Source organism: Poecile atricapillus, chromosome Z, assembly GCF_030490865.1.
Source record: "Poecile atricapillus isolate bPoeAtr1 chromosome Z, bPoeAtr1.hap1, whole genome shotgun sequence".
NCBI classification, from domain to species: domain Eukaryota; kingdom Metazoa; phylum Chordata; class Aves; order Passeriformes; family Paridae; genus Poecile; species Poecile atricapillus.
The window spans coordinates 136393466-136417779 of NC_081289.1; the positions used below are offsets into that span (position 1 = coordinate 136393466).

A 24314-nucleotide genomic window follows, 5' to 3' on the forward strand; every position below is an offset into this window, starting at 1 on the left:
AGCTGGCAGTCAGCTCATTTTAAAAAAGCTGCCACATCAGGCTCCAGCCATACTGGGTCCCCGATGGGGGCAGGCAGGCAGCTCGCAAAGGCAGGGAGCAGCAGGCAGGAGCTGAGGTGGATGCAAGGGATGAACTCCAGAGCAGCACTTGCTCCAGCAACAACCCGAGTGCATGGACTTCTGAGATCCAACCACCAGAAAAGTAGAATTTTGCAAGAACCCTTCTCCAAAGATTTCAGATTATAGTTCCCAGAGGAGCCCCCTTCATATTGGAGATGGCAGGGACCACCAAGCCAAGCCTACAGGACTGTTTTACCGTCTTTGGTTCAGAGGCAGGTAGGATCCAAGCACACCGGTTTTCTGGTATCTACACAGAATCCACAAGGTAAGACGTGTTATATCACTCTAGAGACAGAGATGGGCAATGGCCTGTCCCCTCCCTCACAAAGCCACTACTGGGCACTGGTGACTGTTCAGTCTGGACCCCTCCTGTGAGGTCCTGTGCAAAGGCCAATGGTTTTAGGGAATGGGTGTCCCTGGTTGCTGCTGGGTGCACTCACCTGGAACCGGGGGTCAGTGTCACTCTCCCCTATTTGCTGCAGCAGCTCCCCACTGGTTTGCCCCACCAGGCCAGCAGCCTGCAGGAGATTCTGGCGAGGCTGCAAGGAACAAGGCAAAATCGACACTAGGCTCATGAGCAAGCCCTAAAACTTCACTCAGTGATTTCCATTTGCTTCCCCTTCCTCTTGATCCCACAGCCCCTCCAACTCCCCACCTCAGCGCTGGCAGGCTGTGCTGTTTTCAGCAGGTCTGAGACTGCGCTCGCCAAGTTCTTGGCTGCCTGCAGAAGCTGCCGCCCATTCCCTCCCTCGTCCTCCATCAGCGCAGCCAGTAGCTTCACACCCTTAGACATCTCCGTCAGGTTGGAAGAGATGGTGGTGACGGCACAGCCCACAGCGGTGTAGTCTGTGTCTGCTGGATCCCCTGCACAGGGAAGAGAGGAGTTGGGATGTGTTCCAAGTGGTGCTCCAAGAGCATCCCCACATCTGTCACTGATGTGGCTTTCATTTCAGGGAGCAGAAGGAGTCTTTCAGACAAGCGTCTTCCTGAATTGGGGCATCCCTCTACTCCAGTTCTTCATATACCTGCAGTGAGGTTGACGACTGAGGCTGTGCCAGCAGTGATGGCATCCACTTGGGAGTGGATCTCATGCTTTGACTCATCCATCTTGTTTTTGCGCCAAGCTTTTGATGCCTGAATGGGGAGAACAGGATCAGGAGATGGTGCTAGAAGTGGTGGGTAGCTGCACACATGCTCACACTGAGAAGTGCAAGTAAGAGGATATAAAGAAGAGAGGGAAGACATGTAACCACCCAAATTCTCTAGTCCACCCTGACTAAACATGACCAAGTGTCCCCTCCATGTCTGCCCACAGACTGGGATACAACCCCATCTCTCTTCAGGCAGCAGATCTTCCCAGGAGCTGCTAACACCTCTGCGAATGTGGCCAGCCTCACCCAGACCAGCTTCCAGCAAGGTCCACCCCCAGCACCCCACCTTCACCCAGCACTCACAGCATCCTGCCCAAGAGGTGGCAAGGTCTCAAAGTCATCCAGCGTGGCCTGGGCTGCATGCACAGCCTGCATGCTGGAGTTGATAGTGCCAGTCAGGGCTTGCTGGGCTGAGGTCTGCAACACAGAGATAGACTGAGTGAGATATGCCAAAGGCTTGGAATCTAGGACTACATATTTGGTCAAACGCTACCCTGCAATGCTGATGGCACTGCTCTAGGTAGGTCTCCCCAAAGTGGGTGCACTTGGCAAAAAGGGAGTCTCCCCTCTGCATCTCCCACTGGAAAATGCCTCATCCCACCCTGGTTACAATCAATTCTCACAGTCAAGCAGCTCTCTGGGAGTGGAGAGAAGATGCTGTGAGATCCCACAAGGCTTTCACAGCAAGCCCCCACACCAGCCTGCATGGGACAAAAGCAATCGGCCTCCTCGTGGCCTTTTCCAAGCACTCCTCCAGCTGCACAAGAGATGGGGGCACCGGAACATGGCATTGGGTTCTGCTGCAAACCACAGACAGTGGGGCTGTCCAGTCACAACCTGAATGGGAGGCTGCAGTCACTAGCCAGATGAAAACACTGGGGTGTAGCTCAAGTTTGCAGAGAAGGTGAAGGAGGATGCTGGCTCAGCCAGGCCAGCAAGCACACAAGGCCAGTGGTACAAAGCCCCCACTCTTCACAGCAAGACAATGCTTCATCATGGACCCAAACAGATTGGTCTACAGAAGTCTGACAGTCAACTCTCAGAATTAGTGCCCTACAGTGAGCACAAGGAGAGCTTACCAGGGGAGGCATGTGTCCTCGGTGCATCTGGCCACTGGTGATTTGCAGCTGAGGCTGTGGCATTGTGCCCACCTGGAAATTCTCTGGCCCTCCAGCCCCTGTCCGCATGATGGCTGGCAGGGCCACTGAGCCCAGCTCTGCCTTGCCTACACGGTTAAACTGCTGCTGCACAACTGTTGACCTGAAATGGGAAGAAATACCAGGTAAAGGGATGCCTGCAGTGCTGGCTCTGTAGGAGTGGCAGCTCTTCCTCCTTGCTGTGCTGCAAGCTCCGCTGGAGCACATTCTCCATACAACTTCTGTTTGGCAGCTGCCCTGCTCCTGGAAGACTTACTTCTTTGGAGACACAGAGTCTTCCAGCATAGTGGACTCCTCATCACCCTCCAGTCCAAAGTGGTCTTTGCTCTTTTTCTGCAAAGGGAAGGAGAAAATGATACCATCAAGCCCTCCCCTCCTCCTGCAGCCCAGACACATACCAGGGTCACAGGGCCCCCCACCCTGCCTCCAGCTTTCACAGCAGTACTGTCTGCCAATGGCTGTTTGGAGGCAGCTGGAAGGCACATTCTGTACCCTTCTCTGGAGAGGCACTATCAGTGCCCTTCTCAGCATAGCCTCACCTTTTTGAGGATGATATCAATGTAGCCAGCAATCAGCTGGGCAATCTGTTCCCCTTCCGTCGTCTGCACTGAGTAGTAACCATCCTGGTAATCTCCAAAATCCTGCAACAGCAAGGCACAGGGTAGCACCAGAGCAGGGCACTGGCAGCCATCCTGAGCTCCTCTGGTATGCACTAAGCACCAGAGCACCAGCCTCCAAAATCAAGTGCTGGGAGGCACCAGAGGAGGGCAAGGCTGTGCCACCATGGAGCAACAGACAAGAGAGGGGCTGGAGTGAGAGCAGCCCAGCGGGGAGGAGGCATGGGGAATGAGTGCTGGTGCCTACCAGAGTGAAGCTCTTGGGCGAGGCTGCCCAACGCTTAATGTTGGTGAGGCTCCACTCCTGAATCACTTCCTTGGTCTTCTCATCCACACGCATCACACACTCCTTAGTGATCCCCAGCAGCCGTGGCACCAGCTTGTTCTTCCCCTTCATCTTCTCCTGTAGGCCACAAGAGAAGGGCTGTGGGCTATTGCTGGGATGGATCCATTGAGGCAGAGATATCTGAGGTCTGCTACCAGAACACCCACAAAGCCACACTTTCTGTGATGACAATTATCACATGTAGCTTGACAATGATAAAAAGCATGAACCAAGGAGCCGGAAGGCACTGCACAGGGAAATGCAACAGAGGAGATGCAGAAAAAAGTGGAGCAACATAGGTTGAGGGGAAGCAGCTGGACACAACAGATGGATTCTGAAGAATTTTGGTGAGTCTGAAGTGGGCCCAGGGGGCTGCTGCTCTACCTTGACCAAGAAGAAGGAGACTCCGTAGGTCTTGAGGGAACGAGCAAGTTTCACATAGCGAACTTTGGCTTCAATCTCACTCATGTTCCCACAATTCTTGTGGGCCTGCAACAGCAAAGACAGAATATTGCACCAACTTCACACTCCTGCCTTGACACCATTGCACAGCCTTTCTGGGCTCTCCCTACCCCACCAGCATCCCCTGCCTCACCTCTGATCCCTGAGACCTCAGGAGCTGCCTTATCTGCCCACCTACAGCTCCTGCTCCTGTTTCTCACCCACCAGACGGCTGAGTGCTGCCTCCTCAGTTAGGAGCACCTCAACCTTTAGTGAGGAGGAACAAAAAGTCCAGATCTCAACCTCCCCACTGCACATACCATGAAGATCTTGCGTTCTCCTTTCTGCTTGATGTACTCCTTGGGCAGGAAATCCTTGAGCCTGCCAAGAGACAGCCAAGCGAGTGTTAGCAGCAGAGCTCAAAGCCAGTGTCTGTCCTTGACTATGAACAAGACCAACCCAAAGTCTCAGACAAGCCCCTGCCAGGGCACAATCTGGAAGTTTTTGGAAGCAGTAAGAATGTGGAGAGATTGCTGCAGCTATGAAAGCTGTCCTTGGAGTTGCCCTAGCTAAGAGTGGGGTAAAGGTGCTGAGAATGCCCTTTGTGCAGTGTCAAGGCTGGGGCCACCCCCACAGCAGCTGACTGCATGTTACAGGACTGCCAGAGGAAGCAGGATGGGGGGCTGGCACCCCTCACAGCTGGTGTGGATTCTTACGCTTGGGCACTATGCTGTGGGGAGTAGAGGGGCTGCACCAGAGGCACCCAGAGCCTCACAAGGCAGCGTAGTGCTGGGTGCTGCCAAGCTGCTCCAGCTGCCTCACGCCAAGCCCAGGGGATCCTCAGGACACTCACTCCAGAAAGCCCGGTTTGTGCTTCTGCTCATTGTATGGCCCAAACTGGATCTGGCACTGGTGGCCGGCAAACTCACAGGCTTTGTCAAAGGAAACAGGGTGGGAACCATTCAGGATGTCGTCGCGAGCCTGTGTGGAATAGAAGACACCATTGTGGGCTGGGCAGCCACGCAGCCCTGTCACTGCTCTCCTCTATATAAAGCACAACATGTTTTACAGACTTAAAAGTGGCTGTGAGAAACACGAGTATGTAGAACCAGGCTGCTCCCTACAGGCATCAAGCCTAGGAGAGGAACAGCTTCAAGATTTCAGGATGGTTCCTACCAGACAGAGCTGACATGGGATTCCCTGGGGAGCTATGGAGTACACAGAGGATAGGGCTGGGATTGCCAGCATCAGCTCTTACCCAGGACTTAAGTGGGAATCCCAAAGTACCCCCCAACACGGCTCCTGACAAAACCTTCAGCCACCAGCCTTGTCAGGGGAGGCAGTGGAACCAGGTGCTTTGGGAAGCTGTACCTGCACATAGAGCAGGTTGAGCTGCACAGGATCTCTTGAGTCCACATTCTGATCAGAGTAGAAGAACTTGCGTCGCAGCAGCAGTGTTTCACTGTCATCGATGCCTTGTTCACGCAGGGTCCGGCCGTGATCCAGCCAGTTCACTGCAGAAAATGTCAGGGTGTGAGCAGGGACAGGCACCAAGGCACGGCTGGTTCCAGCCCTGGAGCTGCTTATGCTGAGTGAGAAACGAATGTCTGCCTGACACATGCCAGCTCTCACCCTTCTGCCCTGGGCCCCCAGGCAGGAGATATTCCAGGGAATGTGGGCACATACTGCCTCATCCACATCCTCTTTCTCTCATAGGGGTCCCTCCTGCTCCCCTTCCCAAGGCCATCGGCTGACCCCATTCCCAGCAGATCCAGGCACCTACACTCATCATCTGTGTGCAACTTCTGCTTGAGCTTCTCCATCTTCTTCTCATCTCGTAGCAAGGTCTTGTCCTTCTTAAGGGTGCCAGTAACCTCTTCCTTCTTCTCTTCCATGATCTCTCGTACAAGTGAGTACTCATCATAGTTGGTGATGCCTGCAGGAGAGCAAAGAACCAAACTCAGCAGGACTGTTCTGCCAAACACAGAGCATGGAGCAATGCAGCGGTGCAGAGCAGTGTCCCCTCCCCAGTGTCACGCACCCCTCAGACACCCCTGCTGCCAGGCTACAGAGCTGCTGCTGCTGCTCCCCCAGAAGCCTGTCAGTTTCTGCCATTCTCTCCCCACCTCCCTTCTGCCCCCTGTTGCTGTCCTCACCAATCCGGGCACATATTGTCATCAGCATGTCCGTGACAGTTTTGGAGTCATCTACCATCACCGTTTTCACTGTTCCATCCAGCATGCGGATCTTCAGGGGCCGCTGCTTCTTCTTGTACTCCATGGTATCCTGCAGACACAGCGGAGCACAGCTACAAGCAGTGCCACCAGTGCAGGGCACCCACATCCCACCGTCAGGCCAACAGCTCCCCCCCTGCCTGGTGCAGTTGTGGAGGTGACAGGGCGTGCTTCAGGGCACAATGCAAGGCAGCACGGCAGGCATCCACACCACCTCCACGCTGTGAGCGAGACATCCAACCACAGAGCAAAGGATGCAGCTGGAAGGATGTGGGATGGATACTTACCCCATTGCGAAGCATGTAGTAGTCCAGAGCCTTCCCAGCCTCCAGCCAGATTCCTTTCTTTGGGTCTTCATCCGAGAGGAAGAGCCCAAAATCATTGGCTGAAAAACAGGTAAAGTCTCTGACAGGGTAGTCCTGACCAGCACAGGGCCACCACAATGCCACTCTGTGCCCAGGGATATGCACTAGTGCATGAAGCTCAGCAGCCCTGTGAACACTGGAGCCTAAACCTAAGGAGTGGGCAACAAAGCTGGCATGCATGCTCTGAGGTTTTACCACAGTTATCTATGGAAAAAATCATCTGCAGCATGCCTACGCAGTCTTGAACTTGGAACTGACAGACACAACAGAAGGAAGAGCTTGCAGTTGTGGCTGACAGCTCTCTGAGATCTCCAGTGCAATGTGTAGTAGTAGTGAAAATAAGGCAGTAAAATGCTGGAGATCACCAGGAAGGGTGCTGGGAGCTGGTCTATAAAATCTAGGCAATCCACACTTTGAGTACTCTCTATACTCTCTGGTAGGGTCTGCATCTTCTCACTTTGAAAAGAACATCTCAATACAGTTTGAAAAGATACAGAGAGACAACTTTAATGATGGAATCTTGGTGTGAGGGACTAGAGCAGCAAGGACTCCTCTTGTTGCAGAGGAGGAGGCCAAAGGAGATCAGGCTCAAGGCTTACAAAATTTCAGAGGTGGTGAGTAGATCTCATTCACCAAATCCTGCTCCCTCAGGGTAGAGTACCTGGTGAAAGGGCTGCTGCTGGAGCCTGGGCAGTGGCTCCTCAGCTTGGGCACACAGGGACAAGCCTGTTTTCATGAAGCAAGAGGCGAGGACCACGCCTGACTTTGCCCTGGAAAGGTCCTTCTCCACCTCTGCAACAATCCTGCGCCGCAGGCTGTCTTGGTTGGCTATGTTTATAACTCGTCATCTTGTTGGCAGCTCTCTTTGGGGAGGGACAAATTCCTGAGCCGCCCTGCGCCTGCCTGGCCAACACTGCTGTTAGGAACCCACTGAACAGGGAGCAGAAAAATCATGAAAGCTTGCCATTTTATTTTGGAAGTAAAAAAAAAAAAAAAAACAATAACAAAAACCCAATCTGTTTTCAAAGCAAATTCCAAGAGGATAAATCCAAAGCACTGAAAACGGAGCTACTTGCCCCAGATCCGTGGGTTGGGCGGGGAGAGGCACTTCCTGAGACAGAGTAAGACCAGAGATGGAAACTTACACCGAAGCTCCCCCAGCCCAAAGGTGACAAAAAACCAGGGCAGCTCAAAAAGGGTGCCCATGTGTAAGGAGAGCAAAGAGAAGTAAAAGCTGAAAGGAACACATAGGAAAAGAAAGGCTGTGAGCAACTGAAAAGGAACGCAGGAATAAGAAGCTCCCTTTAAGGCCTTCCCCTTGCTGCTTTTTTTATAAACAGGCTGGCTCACACCCAGAAGCAGGAAATGCAATGCTCCTTCCAACACCACTACAGCCCTGCATATCCAAAGACATCCAGTCCCTTGCTGAAGCTGAAAGCCATGGTCTGCTGGACTGCTGACCAGCCGGGCATGGTGTGAGAAAGCATTTCCTTTCAACCTCAAGGAATGTGCTGCTCCCAGATGTCGCTGCACTCCCCCTCCTCTTCCCACGACTCTTGACCTCCACTTTGCTGTCTCTCCTCTGTGGCACAGCCACTTCCAAGGGTTGCAGGGACTCAGGAGAGCCCCTGAGGCAGTGTCCCAGAGCTCCAACCCCCCAGCCATAGGCACATCAGTAGAGGCCACATCTGTGTAGGCGTGAGTCACATCATGAGCTCATGAGCCATAGGCTAAATTGTGAGCCTAGTGGCAGCAAGAAATACTAGAGCTGAGGCACCCTAGAAAAGTAAAGGAGCACCAGCATGAGTCTGGCAGAGAGCTGCCAGTGGGAGACAGACCCAGTGGAGATTATATATATCCCAAGAAAGGAAAAATTAACTCCAATGGTTTATTAATGATTGCCATAACCCCTGCAACTGTTTAAACCCACGAAGCCTTAGCTAGTTGTGATGAATGCAAGTAGGACAGAAGAGCAAAGACAGAAAGGGCAGCGGACTCAAATTGCTTAAAGAGTTATTTCACTTCCAAATGTGGTTTCCTAACTTCTAAACACACAGAATGTTCTTCTGGGGTGTTGAGAAGAGAGTCTGAGAAGCTCAGACCCTTATGTCAACTGGACTGGAGGACTTGGACCCCACTCCCCCTGACACATCACTTCTCTGGGAAAGTGCCAGAAAGAGAGGCCCAGACAGAAAAGAAAACGAAGACCAGTGAAATGCCAGGAGCGAAGCCAAGGCAGCATGGCAGCCAGTTCCACCATGGACTTACACTGTCCTATCTGTGCTTCAGGCACCCGCTCACGGATCATCCGGCAGGCGTCGTACACCATGGTGGAGGGCTCAAACTGCATCGTCTTCACCACATTGCCGATGCTGATCTTCAGCGAGAGGGCAACCATGGTGGCGGCTGGGCTGTCCCCACTCCTGCGTCACCTGCCAGAGGACACAGACAGGTGAGCTGTAACTGCTGACCCCACCAGTGTGCAGTGTGCTTGCTCCCTCCGCCTTCAGCAGCACCTGAAAGCTAGGACTCAGCTTCCAGTGGCAAGTAAGGGGTGCAGCCTGTGCCGGCGAGGCTGTGAGAGGTCCCTGGGACCAGCACTGGGACCCCTACTTCCTTGTCCTAAGGTCCTAAAGAAAATTTTACTTGCCTGTGGGTGTGACAGCAGCTAGTACCCCACAGAGATACTGCCAAGGAGAGGAAGTGAGCATAAGGGAGCACACTAGATAAGCTGTAAGAGCATGATGGAAGGGGTTATAATTAAACCTACCATGACACAGAAGCCACAAGAGGAAAACCAAGTTTGACTCAGAGCTGGTGAGGTCCTGCTCCAGCTATCAGGACCCCTCATGTTGCCAGCAGACAGTGCTGAGCTGGCAGCCTGAACACAGAGGGACAGAAAAGCCTGAAGGTGCACAGGGAGGCAAGATAAGGGCACCAGGCATTGAATTCACATATTAAATACAATTACCTGGGAAAAGCACCACTTACATTGGAGGAATGCTCATGATATCAGGGTCTATGGCAGCAGATACTGCACCAACCCAGGGCACAGGACAATGCACAGGAGGGCAAGGGACCACCCATGGCAGATCTCACTGTATGGGCGTACAAGAGCCACACCATGCCATCTGAAAAAGGACTCAAGCTGGGTCCAGCTTGAAGGATCAGCTGGAGTTGGAAGATCATAAGGGCTGGAAGATCACCCACTCCAACCATCCATGTAGCACCACCACAGTAACCCCTAAATCACTAGATCATATCACCCAGCACCAGATCCAGCTGCCTCTTAAAGACCTCCAGAGATGGTGACTCCACCACCTTCCTCAGCAATCTATTCCAACGCCTCATCACCTTAACAGTGACATTTTTCGTTTTTCTGATACCTAATCTGAACCTTCCCTGTTTCAACTTAATGCTGTTTCCTCTTGTCCTCTCACTGCAGGCATGGCAGAAGAGACTGGCCCCCATCTCACTACAACCTCCTTTCAGGTAGTTGCAGAGTTCAGACTTAAAGGATTGCATAGCACACCTTCAGAGCAAATGCCTCTCAACACAGCTCCAAAACATCAGCTTTAATAACACCTAATCAGAACTGCAATAGTTGTATTGCAGAGTGAAAGCTGAAAGAAGTAATAAAATTAAAAGGAGGTCATACATAAGCGCCCCACTTCCCTGATGCAGTTTGGAAGAGCCCTTCCCTTTGTGTCTACCCACCGTGAAACAGCATTCAGTGCTTTCCCAGGTTGCCAAACACCTCGGGGTCTCTACCAAGTCCCTTGCTCCTGCCCGACTGCTCCATGCCCTTCTCAGCATTCCCTGTCCCTGTCTGGTCCCAACCCAATACTCTCCAGCAGTGACATGCCTTTTCCCCTCCCTGAGACTCTGCTCATACAGAGGGAGTCCCCAGCTCTGCTGACCCAGGCTGCCTTGTCCTTAAACTCCAGTGATGGGAAGATGCAAGAGCACTGTTGGGATGCACATCTGCTTATTTTTTCAGATTGATTTGCCCCTACCAGACTTCCTATTATGGCTGCCAGGGAAAGCTGATCCTGCATCCTCAGTGTGGCCTGGGAAGGTTCTTGGGTAAAATGTGCTGGCAGCTTTCCTCACAGTGCAGCAGCACTTGGTGAGTCTGTGCATCCCTGCCTGGCGCTGCCAGCTCCAGTACCCCTGGGAGGGGGTATACCAGTGCAGGCTGCTCCCGAACACAGACCTGAGCAGCCTAGGGGCAGGATCTGTGTCCAGTTTTGGCCAAGAGCAAGTCAGAGAGCAGGGGCCCTGCTCCTGCAGAGCCATAAAGCCACACTGGTGGTGCAGGGTGGGAGGCAGGGACCAAGGAGCGTGCCGCCTCCGCCAGCACATGGAGCGGCTCCAGCTCTGCATTCCTGAGCCGTTCTGCAATGTTTCTGCGGAGGCCCGTGGCCCCCACTGTCTCTGCTGCTGAGGAATGAAATGCACTTCAGCTCCGGAGTGAGGGAGCCCATCATCGGAGGGAAGGAGGTGGCAGAGGCACCCGCCTGTGCCATTGCCATCTATCCAGAAGCACTAGCAAAGCTGTGGAGCTGAACAAACGAGGAACACTCTGTCACGGAAAGGGTTTTCCAAGTATTTTATATGCAGGGCGGGCTGCTGCGGTCACCAGGCCAACTTCTCTACATCTAAAAATATTCTCAAGTTGAGCATAAAGCTGCTTTCCATCCCTCTGCCGGAAAAGGAGAACATGTCACTGGCAAGACAAGGTCAGAGACTATGGGGGAAGGAGTGGAGGATGTCGGACAGTAGAGAGGAACTGAGAGGAGCCAGGACATCTGCCACTATTTCTGCATCTGCTTCTTGCCCTCACAAAGCCACCCAAAACCAAGCACTGCACCAGAGGCACCACTCTTCACAGGGGTCACTGTGCTTTCCAAGACCCCATAAGAAGACAGCTGCTCAAGCCTTCCTCCTCCCAAACATTAAAAAAATTACAGAGCTGTCACCCCAGGACAAGAGCTCAGCAGGGAAGATGCTGATAACATCAGGGAAGACCTCATAGAAAAGGGAGATGGTTCACTTCAATTTCCATATCCTATGGAAAGAGTCCAGGCTCTAGCAGCTGAACTTTGCTGACAGCAGTGTCTAAAGCAGAAACACTCTGCTGCAAAAGAACACCTCCTCAAACTGGGCTGAGGTTTGTCAGCAAATGTGGCAACCAATCACACAAGGTTTGCAAATCTGCTCCCTGGTGCGAGGGCATCAATGAAGGGCTCAGCCCCTACAGACCTCTCCCCTCCAGGAACCATGTGGAGAGAGAAAATCTGGAGTAGATGTAACAAACGAGACAGCGTGGGAGCCTGGCAGTGCAAACCAGAAAAAAGAAAAAGGACAGTGAAACTCAAGCTGTCCCCCTATAAAGAAAAAAAAAACAAAAAACCCAAACAAATCAAGTCTCAGTGAACACACATCAAATTTTTGCTGGCTCACCTCCAGAGAAACAAATGCATTCTCAGTCAAACCTACTACTCTCAATCACATTGTCAGTATGCAAAGTCAGATAAAGCACTGGAGCAGCTGGATTACACACTTCTACATTTTATAACAAGCTGTGTGCAACCCTTTTTGAACCATGGGCACACTTCTGAACCAATCCCAAGATGAGGAGGGGGAGGGAGTAACCTTGATGGGGTCCCACCACTTCCCTCAGGAGCTGTTGTGGCTTCCTCCATCTCACCCCACGCAAGGTGAGCAAAACCAAGGCAAGGTGAGCAAAACCAAGACGTGGTGAAGGCCTCCAGGCTCTGCCTGAGGGCAGGATCAGTGCAGGCAGGGCTGCGGGCAGACAGCAGTGTGTGACCCAAGAAACCACCGTGTCATTGCCAGGGACCACTGACAGTGAGTTTTTGGTCACGTGATGGAATTGCTGTATTTTTGTCAGACGAGTTCACTGCTGACGTAAAGGTTACAGGGGAGGGTTTGTGCCTTAAAAGACAAAAAAATTCAACCAAAATTTAACTGCAGACAGCCGGAACATTTGTGATGAGTTTCCAGAACAAGCTGCAAATCTTCAGATTCAACAGTTCTGCCATTTTTATTATGCTATTGCTTAAGGGGTACTCTGAAAGAAGCTTGGTCATGGGGTTTGGTTTTCTCCTTCTTTTTTTATGGCAGTACCAAATTTCATCTAGGAAAGGCCTCACTGCAGACCAGCCCTGGACTGGGAGCTGGCTGCAGGACGCTTTATCAGCTGCAAACCATCCCAGTGTAGGGGTTTTCCACAGGCACAGCCCAGTCAGTACAGTCACTGGCACAGCCAGGAAGACACCAGGCCACCAAAATGCAATGCCTGCAGCAGTGGTTTGGCTGGCATGTCAGCATGTGTACTCCAGCACCATCAACAGGGTCAAAAATTAAGCTGGTAAGAAGCCAGACTAGGGTCTGGCTGTTCTCCTGCATTCTCCAGTACGGGACCAGTATATACTGCCACAGCAGGCACTGAGGTAGACAGTGCTCAGCCCTGCACCAATGGGAAGATTGAGCCAGCAGTCTCAGCCGGTTTAGTGTCACACACTGCTGAGACCATTCAGCCCAGTTCCTCTTTCCCAGCTGCATGTCCACGTCAGATGGGAGGACAGTTTCTTCCAGCTAAGGCTGGGCTTGCTCCTGGAGAGCATGACTAGCTGTCAAGGCCAGACACAGCATCCCTGTGACCACTCCACTGTTACCCATGGCTAGGACAGGAGCATCCTCTCACTCCTGCAGGGAGGGCAGCCCTGCTCTGCATAGGAAATGGGCAGGGGCCAGGCAGCTGGGCTGGAGGATCACAGCCGCAGCCTGCCTGCCTGCTCACAGGCACAGAGCTGAAGAGCTCTGACCATTAACTGCCCCCATTTCACACACATCTCACATCCTGTCTGCTCCTGCTGGGCATCTCCTGACCTCCAAAGGCAGGGAACACAAATCATGGCACCTCTAGACTGCCCATGACAAAGGCAGGCATGGGGGCCAGAAGGACTCCAGCCACAGCCTCTCCTACACCCTTAGCAAGCTGGCCCTCTAGCACAAGATCCCAAACGCAGGGATTGAGGTGCAGTGGATGCTGTCGTGATCTCTGGAAAGCATTGGGTGACCTGATCCAGGCACCCACACTTCCCACAAGCAACTTGCTCAGCACTGTGTTTCTGGACAGGCAGCAAAGTGAAAGAGAGGAGATCGCATGGCTGCTTTTTGGGGTCATTTCACTCAGCAGCCAGCAAAGCTCAGTTCTGAAAAGAAGGGCACCCCACAGGACCCTCTTCTCCTTTCCACAGCCTTTCTACTCCCCCTTCCCTAAATCTAATGGGATGTGTCACTTTGGGAAGCACCAGATTCCTGCTGCTGCCATTCAGCAAACAAACTGAGTAGCTTGGCTAGTGCTCCCCATGCATCATCACAGATTCACTTAGCACTTAGAGGGGTTTCACCCCATGACCTGGGGAGAGGCAGGTGGTCTGGACCCTTTACCGGAGAACTCACAGGTTTTGGCAAAACTAAAGATCCCAAAAATATGTGCCCTCCCCTTCTAAGCAGTGAGGTTCAGGGAGAGAGAAGGGAGTAAACAATTATTGCTACCAAATATGGGTCTAACAGCCAGCGATGAAGCCACGGCAGAAGCATGTAGACATCCTGCCGGCAGATTCAAAGGGATGGGGAGCTTGCAGGGGCTCAGGCAGGATCCGGCAGGGAGCAGGCAGAGAATAGGGCACTGTTTTCCCCTGTGTGGTCCGGGACATGGTGGGGACCCCAGACCTCCTCCGATTAGGGCCAGTCCCACCCTGCATGGGAACCACCCCAGCGCCCCATCCCGGGTCCTATGGCCAGCTGTCTGTCCTGGTGGGAAATACTGCGGTGACCTCCCCGGCTTCGGTGTAGCCTTGGGAAGCGTTGTGCTCTCGTGTCCCCACCCAAAACCACGCAGTAGGACACAGACACCCTTGCCACTCGCTTTTCCCCACGTCCCGGCAGGGTGGGCGGGGTGCCGGGGAAAAAGCTGCGCCTGGCCTGCCTCAAAGGCTGCCCCACGGTCCACGGACGGCTGGCCACGGCCAGGATTCTCCAGTTTGGTCCCCCAGGACCCCCGAGGTGGGGATGCTGGCCCGGGCCTGGCCGGGGCGGACCCCAGGCCCGGACCTGGGCAGGGCAAAGGCAGGGCCGGGGATAACGTGGCCGGGGATAACGTGGCCGCGCCAGCCCGTGCTGCCCCGGAGCCTCCGGTGGGCGTCGGTGTTCGAGTGGCGCCGGCTCCAGGGGCCATCTGGGCACGCACCAAACTCAGAGGAAACCCCGGAAGCCCCCGGGTCACCGCAGCCCCGTGGACAAGCCCCGGTTGGAGCAGAGAAACCCGGTAACCGGGAAGCTGCTTCCTCCCTGCCTCCCCGCCATTTACCGGGCGGGGTGCGGGGCAGGGTCCCCAGGACATCCGTTTCCGGCAGCCCCCCGAGAGCCAGGGAGCTGCCGGTCCGCAGGACCCCACTCCGCAGCCCCCCCTCCCCGGTTACCGGGACACCGTACGTCCTCCGTCCCCCGTCCCCGTACCTTTGCGCGGGCAGGAGCAGCGCGGCGGCCCCGCGACGCTGAGGGGAGCTGAGCGGGCGGCACCGCCCGCTTCCCGCCCCCCCCGCCGCGCATGCGCCGGGACACGGCGCGCCGCCGGGTGACACGGCACGGCCCCGCGCGGTGCCCCGGGGCTGCGCTCCGCCCGGACACCGTGCCACGGGTATCCCTCTCCCACGGACAGCGCTGCTCCGTACCCGCGCGACCCGGCCCGACGCCCCGGGGCTGGGCACGGTTCCGCGCAGCGGGGCCGTACTCCGCCCGCTGCTCATACCGCACCCCCGGGGCGCGCGCCTGCCCAGGGACACCCCGGGAGCCCCGCATGACCCCGGACCCACCGCCCACCACCTCAACCCTGGGTTGGGTTTCTCCCATCCCCTCCTCTCCCATCCTTTCCCCGCCCGCCCCGCGCTCCCGCCGCCCGCGCGCGCTCCCGCCACCCACGCGCGCCCCCCCATCCCCAACCAATGGGTGACCGAGGCGTCAGCACGGGTGGGGCAAGGGCGGTGCGCGCGGGGCCCGCCGGGAGGCGGGGTGACGTCACCTCGGTGCGTGGGTAGCGGCGGAGCTGAGGTGAGGGCAGGGGGGGCGTTGGGCACGGCCGGGGGTCGGGGTCCGCTGCTAACAGGAGGTTCGGGGATCAGGGGATCCGGAGTCCGGCCGAGGCTGAGAAGGTCTGCTTGGTTCTTCTCGGGTGGGTGTCCCGGCCCCTGCGCTTCGGTCATCCTTCTGCCGCACCTGCTCCTCCTGTTCCCGTCCTGCCCGGCGCACGCTCCCTCGGGGAGTCTCCTCCGAGTCTGTGGAAGCCATGGGCCCTGGTATTGCCCGGGTTTGCCCAGCTCCTCTTCCTGCTCCATTTTCTGCTGACAGCCCTACTTCCAGTCAGCTGCTCTGGCTGGGGACTGCCTTGGTCCTCTGGTTTTGGGCGGGGCTTCAGGTGGTTTAGTTAGTATTCTATTTTTTCCGTTTGTTTTTTTTTTTTTTTCCAGACTGTGACACTTGACAGCTAGATGTGAAAGCTTAGGAGTGCTGATGGAGAGGTGCGATGGATGCCTGTGCTCTGACAGCCTGAGCGGTGCCTTGGCTCAGGCATCGCCCACGAGCCGGCCGGGCTGATCCCGTGGGAGCCATGCGAGGCCACATCTCCTCAAGGACCGAGGCTCCTGGGCCATGTCTTGTCAGGACATAGCAGCAGCAGCCCGTGCTGGGACCAGACAAAGCTAAGGCTGCCACAGCCACACAGGTGCACAAGCACCAGGGCAGTGTTTGGCTGCAAGTCTCTCACTCTGCCCTCTGTGTACCTGTGGCTGCCTCGAGCCACTGAGCTCTGCTGCTCTCGTTCTGCCGGGCCCTGACCTCCCTGGCAGCGGGGACAGCTCTCCAGGTCACTCTTCAGGGCTGAGAGACACTTTACCAGTGTCAGATCTCTACAGTGAGATAAGGAGCATTTTACTTTCAAACTAAAGGTATATTGTCTGCTAGTGACATTCATATATATTCATCTATTTATTTATTGCAATGTCCACCTATTTACTACAAGTGCAATAAATAGTACAGCATTTGACAGCTATCTGAATTACTAAGTCATCATTTTGGTTCGTCAAATCACTCATTAATTGCGCTTCAATGATCGCTTAATCACCATCTGATTACCATTTAATTTCTGTTCAGTCATTGAGAACTTAGAATTTGGTCATCATTTAATCATTAACAGAATCCCTTTAGTTAAAACCTCAGCAGTGACTGTTCTAAATTTTCCTGGGATGGGAAGCTCTCCCTGCTGGCTGCAGACCAGGGGGTATGGTACCTTCGGGCTTCTGGGGAACAGCAGAATCTTGCATGCTTTCCACACCGTTAAGTCTGGGGTTGTTTCACTTTTCCTCTCTTTCCTGCAGCTTTTGCGCTGTGGGTGGACATGACTCCTGTGGCTGGGTTGCAGTGACCTTGTGGGGAAACTACTGTACTGTTGTCACTGGTGGCACTATTATAGCCTGGATGGAGAAGTACTTGTGAACTGGTCATGCCTGCTATTGACATTTCATAGGAATACTTTGTCTGTAGGGTGTGAGGGACACCTTAAAACAAGGCCGATGTCTCCCATTGTGCCTGTGCTCACTTAGGGTGTCCTGTTCAGATGTCGTCCCCAGAGGAACTGGATGCCCTGGCAGATATGGATCTGCTTGACTTTCTTTTGAAGGATGATGCTCCCTGCCCTGAAATCCCAGGGGAGCAGAATGGTTTGCTGGAAGACTGGGGCCTGCCAATGCCTGAGGTGAGTTCTTTGTGAGGAATTGCTGCTGAGCTGATGTTTAGGAGGTTTGACTCCCTGCTGAGTAAAAGCTGTTCCTCTGCAGCTCCTGGACAAGGAGATGGATGACTTCATCAGCTCACTGCTGAGGCCTTTAGAAGATGAACCAGACAGGCTCAGTTATTTGCCTGCCAACAATGACAGCAGCATTTCTGAGGATCGGCATCTGTCCCATAGCAATTTTGCCAGCCGAGACATTGTGCAGGTTGATCATAACTACTCCCTTCACCAGGACTGGCCTGCACTGGAAAGTGTGAGGTCTGATATAGCAGGAGATGTCACCATTGAGCTAGGTGAGTGATGTGTATGGACTCTTTCTGCCCTGGCTACAGGCGGAAAAGAGAAAAGCAGTCCCATATTGATTTGTTTTGGTGGGTGTCAGGCAGTGATAAAGAGAGCCAAGACTAGAGGCTTTCTGCTGCTGTAAAATTGCTGTTTCATGCTACTCAAAACTGGCTGGTCAGGTGCTATCTCACTGAGGCCCAGCATTTGACTCGTCTTTCGTTCCCCAGGGGCATGGGTGGGTGTGGAAGGCACAAGCAAGGCACTGGAACAGAGCACCAGTTCCCCTATTGCTGTTGCTGTGGAAGATGAACCCCAGCTTGTGCCTGGAGCCATTGTACAGGTACTGACTCCCATGCCTATGGACCCCAGCCATTGCTTCTGCTCACATCTCCCCTTCTCTTCTGACTTGCTTCCTGTGAGGGATATCTCTAAGGGAAAGCATGACACTGCTTTGGGAGAGCTGATTCCAGTTCTTTGTGTCTGCTACAAGCCCTCTTGCACCCGGGGTGGACTCCCTGTATTTTGCATTCTCAGTGGGCTTATTTTTGCTGTTTTCTAGTCTGACTTCCCAGAGCTGATCCTGACTGAGGAGGAGAAGCAGCTCCTGGAGAAAGAAGGTGTTACATTACCAACCTGTCTGCCACTGACCAAAGTGAGTCCTCACTAGAACCAAGCAGATCACTCAAATGTGTCTGGTAGTGTAGTTGAGACTACAGGCCAGTGCCTTGATGAGAATATTGTTGGCCAGATGCTGTGTTCAGGGAAATGTTCATCTGGGCTTGATGTCCTTCTCCTCCTTTTGAGTCCAGGGTGTTCTCCATGCGCACAGCAGCTTCTGTCTGCTGTCAGTCTCCCTACTCATGGCTGTTTGCAGGAGGCAGTTACACCACAAATGCCTCCAGCTATTTTTTCCTGCTTGCCTTTTCCTTTCCGGCTTGTGAGCCGTGTGCTTTTCACTTCCCTTAGGTATGCCTTACTTTTGCTACGTCATGGAAGCTGCTGACTGCATCAGCAGGCCTGGGTTTGCCTTGCAGTTTATTCAGTGTTGTGGGAAGGGCCTCTTGGGCTGGGCACTGAGATGTATGCACAGCCTGAGAGAGATGTCAACACCCTGAGATTGCTATTAATGAAATGATCCTTGCAGGCTGAAGAGCGAGTTCTGAGGAAAGTGCGTCGTAAGATTCGGAACAAGCAAGCAGCTCAGGATAGTCGTCGCCGGAGGAAGAACTATGTGGATGGCCTGGAAAACAGGTATGATCACAGCAGTGTCATCCAGCACTGAGGGGACCCGTGTGTTCTTTTAGGGGTCCTTGGCAGAATGATGATGGCACTTAATTGTAATTTCAATCAGAACTTCATTTTCCCATCATGTTACAATTAGCAACAGCAAGGATTTATGATTAGATTGGCACAGTTTTTCTACAAGCAGAATCAATATAGTACAGTCTATAAGCAGTGTAGTACAGGATTTATTATGCAACTTAACTTACAATTTCTAATGACTTGCATTCTAATACACCTTAACTTACAATTTCTAGTCACCTGTGCCCTCTGCAGATTGGATCAGATCTTAATAGACAGTTCTGTGTATTGATATAATGATCATAACATAGATTCAGAAATCATACAAAGGGTGCTAGTCTCTCCCTCCGTCATGGGAGGAAGCAGGCAATGGTAGATGTGTCCCTGAGCAGAGGGACTGAGCTGTCTAGCAGAAATTTTACTCCCAAGGTGTCCCTTAGGACTTTCTAATTGCTTGATATTGTGGACAGTGCACTCTGTGCTGTTGTGCTTCCCTGCTCTGTGATAGGGCTGTCAGCAACACAGAGCTGGCTGTGTGTCTGCAAACTTCAAGGCCAGTAAGGGAAGGGCCTGGTGCCCCGGGACTTTCAGGCTCGTATGGAGGAGAAAAAGAAATCTGTTTGTTTTAGTACTTGGTGCACAGGACCTTCAGTGCCTGATAACAATGGGAAAGGAATGAATACATGACCTGGTGGGTCACAGAATGGCTTCTTCCCTCCTGCGTGGCCTTAGTTGTGCTGACCACATTTCCAGGTCTGGGAACGGGGGTGCCTGTCGTGAGCTGCTGTGCTGTTTGGCTGCTGGCTCATGCCACCCTGAGCAGAAAGTGAGGCTAGCCCTGTGAGCCAGCAGCTCTCTACAGAGGGTTTGGAACATCAGGGTAAAGCCTGCCTGGTGCTGTTGTGTGTGGAGATGGCTCAGAGCTTGCTCTGATTAAGCCAGATAGCCAATCTGCTGGGTTGAATGTGTTTTCCAGGTCAGGCTAGTTAGTCATGCAGCCTAATGTCACAGATCTACAGGGCTAGTGTGCCACTAGGAGTGAGCATCCATAGGGGTTAGTCAACTGCTTCTCTGCAGGACTGGCACAACTTCATGCCTCCCCATATCTGGTATGAGGTGGTGCTCTCTGGGCTTTCCTGCAGGTGATACCAGGTGGACCTCAGGACCAATTTTGTATGCCCCAGCCACGCAAAGGTAGTGACTGATGCGAAGGCTCTACTGTTGACCAACAAAATCTCTCTGTTTTTCCAATTGCCTCTTGTCCTTCCTGGGAAGGGTGGCAGCCTGCACAGCTGAAAACCATGAACTGGAGAAGAAGGTGCAGCAGCTGCAGAAGCAGAACATGTGAGTTTGTCTTGTTGGGTTTGGCAAGAGTTGTGGTGGGGAAGGCTCTTCCTCTTCTCAGGACTGAGGCCTATCCCTGGCTACAGAGGGTGGAGGGAAGTGTGTAGTTCTAGGTCCAGCTGCTGTGCTAACCTGCATTTCCTGTTCTCCTGCAGGTCACTGCTCAGGCAGTTGCAAAAACTGCAGGCTTTGGTGAGACAGTCCGCCCCCAAAACTACCAGAAGAACAACCTGTACCATGGTAAGTGGCTTTGGCCCCAGTGTCTGTGGAGGAGTCTCTGCTGTCCTCACAAGTTTGGAAGAGAGGCATTCAGTGATGCTTGTCCACGTCTGCTGAGATCTGTGCTGATCTTTCTGTTTCCAGATCGTGGTTCTTTCTTTCTGCCTCGTTCTGTCCCCCAGCATCCACTTGCCCAGGAGTGCAGAGCCACAGCAGGAGCTCAAGGGTGAGTGCCCAGATTGTGGCTGAGGTGCCCAGGTTGGAGCTGAGGTGTAGCTCCTGGTGAAGCACAGCACCTTCCCCAAAGACAGCCTGAACTCAGGGGCATTTCCAGCTCAGCATCCCCTTGCCTGGGGTGACCACTAGGTTTGGCTTGCTGTCTCGCCCCAGCTCTGGACTCTTCCTCAGCCCTGTTTGCAGAGATCTGCCTGGAAGCAGGGCCCTCTGCCAGGGGCGGTGCAAGGACAGGAGAGTTCCGGTCTGTCTTGGAGCACAAACTGTGCTTGTGCCTGGCAGCTGTGCAGCATCCTCTCCCCGCCTCCCCTGGGAAGAGGAAGTTCTGGTTAAACAGTTTATCCTCTCTCCTGGGCTCTGTGATGGCTCCATGCTCAGCATGGGAGGGTGGGAGGCTGGAAATGACAGTTGGCTCTACCTCTCTTACAGTGCTGTCACGGCAGATCCGAGAGTTTCCGAGCCACGGAGCACCTGATGTGCAGCATGACACTGAGCTGGAGGACTTCAGCCCAGAGCCTGGAGACCCCTTGCTGTCGGTCAACCTCAGTCAGTCATGGGAAGAGGGACAGAGTCCACTTAACTCCGATCCCAGATCTTTCAACAGCAACTCATCCTCTGACCCTCCGCCAGCAGCAGGCTCCGAGCCAGGCCCGCCCCAGAGTGACCCTTTGCCAGGAGCAGTGCTGGTGCCGTGGAAATCCAAGGGTCAGGAGTGGGTGGAGCACCCTGACAGAGTTCTCATCCAGCAGCACCATGCCAATGAGATGTGATCAATGCTGCATCCTGCTCCTTGGGATGATACTGGGCATCCCGTGGGGCAGGGACAGAGCTGCACTAACAGATTATCTATCCAAGCAGTTTCTCCTGAATACTCTCCTGATTGCCAGCAACTCAGAGGGTTCACCAGGGAGGAATCATTCTGACATTTTTATCAGTCTCCATCTGAGATGGGACAGGAAATTCTGAGAAGTTCACTGTAGCTGCTCATGGGGCTTGCAGCCTAGAGTGCACCTGCTGGCTTGTGGGGATGGGCTGTGGCAGGGAGGGTGGTGGCAGTTGGGCTGAGGTGCCAGTACTTGGTCTGACTGGATGCAGTTGGCAGTGGAGGCCACTGCCCTGCTTCTTCACTGCCCAGCTGGAGATGAACAGGCACTTCTTAGTCTGTGTTGTGGCCCCAAACACATGTCCCATGTCAGTGCCCCTTAATCCTGCAGTACTGTGGGATTTCTAAGTGTGAGGGAGCAAGTTGACCTTCAGTGCTCTCACAGGAGTACTCCTGCCTGCTGCTGCGACAGACCCAGCATGTCGCCTGTTCCTGCTAGCTTTTGAGCCATGGCCACAGCTCCCAGCCTGGCTAGAGAAGGTAATGTGGAGTCCTTCCTGAGCCTTGTGTGCTGTTTGCCTACTGTAAGGGCTGAGCCTTTCATCTCCTGCAGGCTTCTGGTCTTCTGGGAGCAGGCATGCTGTGAGCCAGACTGCTGAGGCAGCATGTTCAGAGAGCAGCCGAGCTGCTAACACTTCTCAAGGCTTTCCTGCCCACAGGACAGTTTCAAAGCCATGTCCTTGTGTGCCAAGCCTTGCTGTGCTGGCTGGTGATGCAGTCAATGGTTCTGGGCTGAACAGAAACACTTTGAGCTGGTGAGCAGTGTCTTTGCCAGAGTGCAGCTTAGTGGTACTTGTAGAGATCTCCTTTATCCTACTGCAGGATATTCCCTGTAGTCATATAGAATGGTTTGGGTTGGAAGGGCCCTCTAAAAGTCGTCTAGTCCAGTTCCCCTGCAATAAGTAGGGATAGCGTCAAATTGGATCAGAATAATAATGAATAGCTTCCTTATTAATAGAGTCCAAATAAATATTAATGGTGTGTGACTGTGTCCTCTGGTTGTTTCGGCGAGGTGCTGGGCTGCTGGGTGAAAGCTGGGGGCTGTACCTGGGGCTGGGAGCCTTGTGGGAGAAACCCAGAGCAGTCCCCCTCAGATGCATGCAGGGGAAGTCCGCGTGGCTCTGGCTGTGCAGAGGGGCTTGTTGTGGCACAGCGTGGGTTTGCAGGGCTGCTGCTCTGCTCTCACCCCTCTTCAGGGTGCGAAAGCACTCTTGGAGAAGAGTGTATGTGGTGAGCACCCAGCACCCACCACGCACACGCCAGCCCCCAGTGCTGCGGAAGCGAGCAGCTTCCCCCGGAGGAAGTGTGAGGAGTTGGTGTCAGCCTCCACTGCTGCTTTCGTAATGGGGAGCTGCACAATCGCAGGAAGTGGAGCAGAGCCAGGGTGCTGCAACAGCCAGCGGGTGGGCCTTGCCTGCTGTGAAATTGCTAAATTCAGGCTTGTCCCCGGGTCTGGTTGGGTTCACTGGGTCCACAGGAGGCACTGGCAGACCCTTGAGCTCAGGCTGCAGAGCCCATTGTAGGGTTTTGAGGCACAGCAGCTCAGCAAGGCAATGGGTGCAGGAAGCTTCACACTTGCATCCCACCCAGGGAACAAAAACAAGGTATGAGACAACATTGTGGCAGGAGAGGAGACAGCCAAGGAGAGGCTCACCCAGGGCTTCTGCTTCAGGACAGGTAGCAGCATGCTCCCAACAGGGCTGGGTCACAGCTCTACCTTGGCCAGGACTGACAGCCCTTGAGCATCACCAGGGAACCACTGGAACTGTTTCCCCAGGAGGTATGCATGGCATCAGGAAGGTCTAGGACCCCATCTACACTTTAGTTTCATTTTTTTGCAGTTTGAGGCCAGGGTACCTTATGTCCTGTTCCCAATCATCCTTCATTTTTTGCAGTTGAGGGTCGGTGTGTGTAATAGGCTGTTCCCCCTTTAGTTTCATATTTTGCAGTTCAAGGCCAGAGTGGATAGTGTCACAGATGTTACATGGTGTCCTTGACCCAGCGCTAATCAATATTCAATGAGCCATGTGAAATAATACATGGTGGTGTTGCCAGGAAAGCTGGGAGCAGCCACATGAGCTGGTGTTTGCCTGGGTATGATGGGGTCAGTATTGCTCTTTGTAGCAGTCTGGCTTGCTTGGCCAGATGTCAGGAAGGGAAATAACTCTGGGAACGCAGGCTGGGAGCCAGGAGCTGTGAGTTTTGGGGAAGGTTGCTACATGGTCTCAGCTCATAATGACCCAGGTCTGCTATTTTTCATTGTTTTCTGTGTTCTCATGCCAGTCCCACAGCAAGCAGCTCTGATCTGCGGACAGGGATGAAATTCAGCCTGGACCTCATGCCTTGGGTTAAAGGGCAGTTATGATAAAAGTGCTCATAATGAGTCCTTTGGCTGAGGACTTTATTATATCGAGTAGAGGAGCAGGAGCTGCCTGATATTCCTGCCACCCCTTTGTCCTCTTTGCTGCAGATCCCCATTTTTTTCCTAGCACGCTGTTGGGATCAGAGCATGGTTTACATGTGCACTGATGCTGCTTGCATGCATACACGGCCCCACACTCTGCCTTAGGTCGGCAGTATGGTCCCAGCTAGCGTGCTCACCTTGTTCCTTCTGTTATGTCCAAGGTCAACCTGTATCTCCCTTGTGTCCCAGCAAGTGCCTGTGTCAGCATTGTGGGACTATGCTGGCAGACTGGAAGCATGAGCTTTTCAGGGCAAAATATCCTGGACAGTCCTTGGCAAGTCCCAGATGGGTGTC

The 24314-nt window shown here is 53.6% G+C and overlaps 2 protein-coding genes across 6 annotated transcripts in view; one reads left to right on the forward strand and one right to left on the reverse strand.

Moving 5' to 3' along the window:
- The window catches only part of TLN1 (talin 1), a 34588-nt gene extending 19502 nt beyond the window's left edge, over positions 1–15086 (reverse strand). Inside the window, exons 1-18 of one of the 2 annotated variants that reach the window (XM_058864157.1) lie at positions 14964–15086; positions 8679–8842; positions 6333–6430; positions 5968–6097; positions 5595–5747; positions 5183–5325; positions 4665–4792; positions 4132–4192; positions 3755–3859; positions 3293–3448; positions 2968–3069; positions 2685–2761; positions 2351–2531; positions 1575–1688; positions 1146–1254; positions 776–984; positions 561–659; positions 317–367 (exon numbers count right to left, since the gene is read on the reverse strand). In XM_058864157.1, the coding sequence (XP_058720140.1) occupies positions 317–367; positions 561–659; positions 776–984; positions 1146–1254; positions 1575–1688; positions 2351–2531; positions 2685–2761; positions 2968–3069; positions 3293–3448; positions 3755–3859; positions 4132–4192; positions 4665–4792; positions 5183–5325; positions 5595–5747; positions 5968–6097; positions 6333–6430; positions 8679–8808 (2046 nt within the window). In that variant the 5' untranslated portion in view covers positions 8809–8842; positions 14964–15086. The remainder of the gene's footprint in view (positions 1–316; positions 368–560; positions 660–775; positions 985–1145; positions 1255–1574; positions 1689–2350; positions 2532–2684; positions 2762–2967; positions 3070–3292; positions 3449–3754; positions 3860–4131; positions 4193–4664; positions 4793–5182; positions 5326–5594; positions 5748–5967; positions 6098–6332; positions 6431–8678; positions 8843–14963) is intronic. The other variant, XM_058864158.1, reaches the window with a different exon arrangement.
- Positions 15087–15450: 364 nt separating this feature from the next.
- On the forward strand, positions 15451–22542 carry CREB3 (cAMP responsive element binding protein 3). 4 transcript variants are annotated; one of them, XM_058864162.1, is made up of 11 exons: positions 15451–15554; positions 15971–16447; positions 17043–17253; positions 17336–17582; positions 17802–17914; positions 18134–18226; positions 18719–18825; positions 20152–20220; positions 20376–20460; positions 20584–20665; positions 21103–22542. In XM_058864162.1, exons 3-11 carry the CDS (start codon positions 17116–17118, stop codon positions 21441–21443), a joined length of 1275 nt encoding a protein of 424 aa, XP_058720145.1. In that variant the 5' UTR covers positions 15451–15554; positions 15971–16447; positions 17043–17115; the 3' UTR covers positions 21444–22542. The 4 variants fall into 4 exon arrangements, with proteins under 4 accessions (XP_058720145.1, XP_058720142.1, XP_058720144.1 ...); XM_058864159.1 differs by having other exon boundaries at positions 17102–17253; XM_058864161.1 differs by having other exon boundaries at positions 17116–17253.
- The last annotated feature ends 1772 nt before the right edge of the window (positions 22543–24314 follow it).

Coding starts and splice junctions, on each gene's coding strand:
- CREB3 (XM_058864162.1), top strand. CDS start 17,116: ATGTCGTCCCCAGAGGAACTGGATGCCCTGGCAGATATGGATCTGCTT. Junction 17,583..17,801: donor AGATGTCACCATTGAGCTAG/GTGAGTGATGTG, acceptor TTCGTTCCCCAG/GGGCATGGGTGGGTGTGGAA. Junction 20,461..20,583: donor GAAGAACAACCTGTACCATG/GTAAGTGGCTTT, acceptor TTCTGTTTCCAG/ATCGTGGTTCTTTCTTTCTG.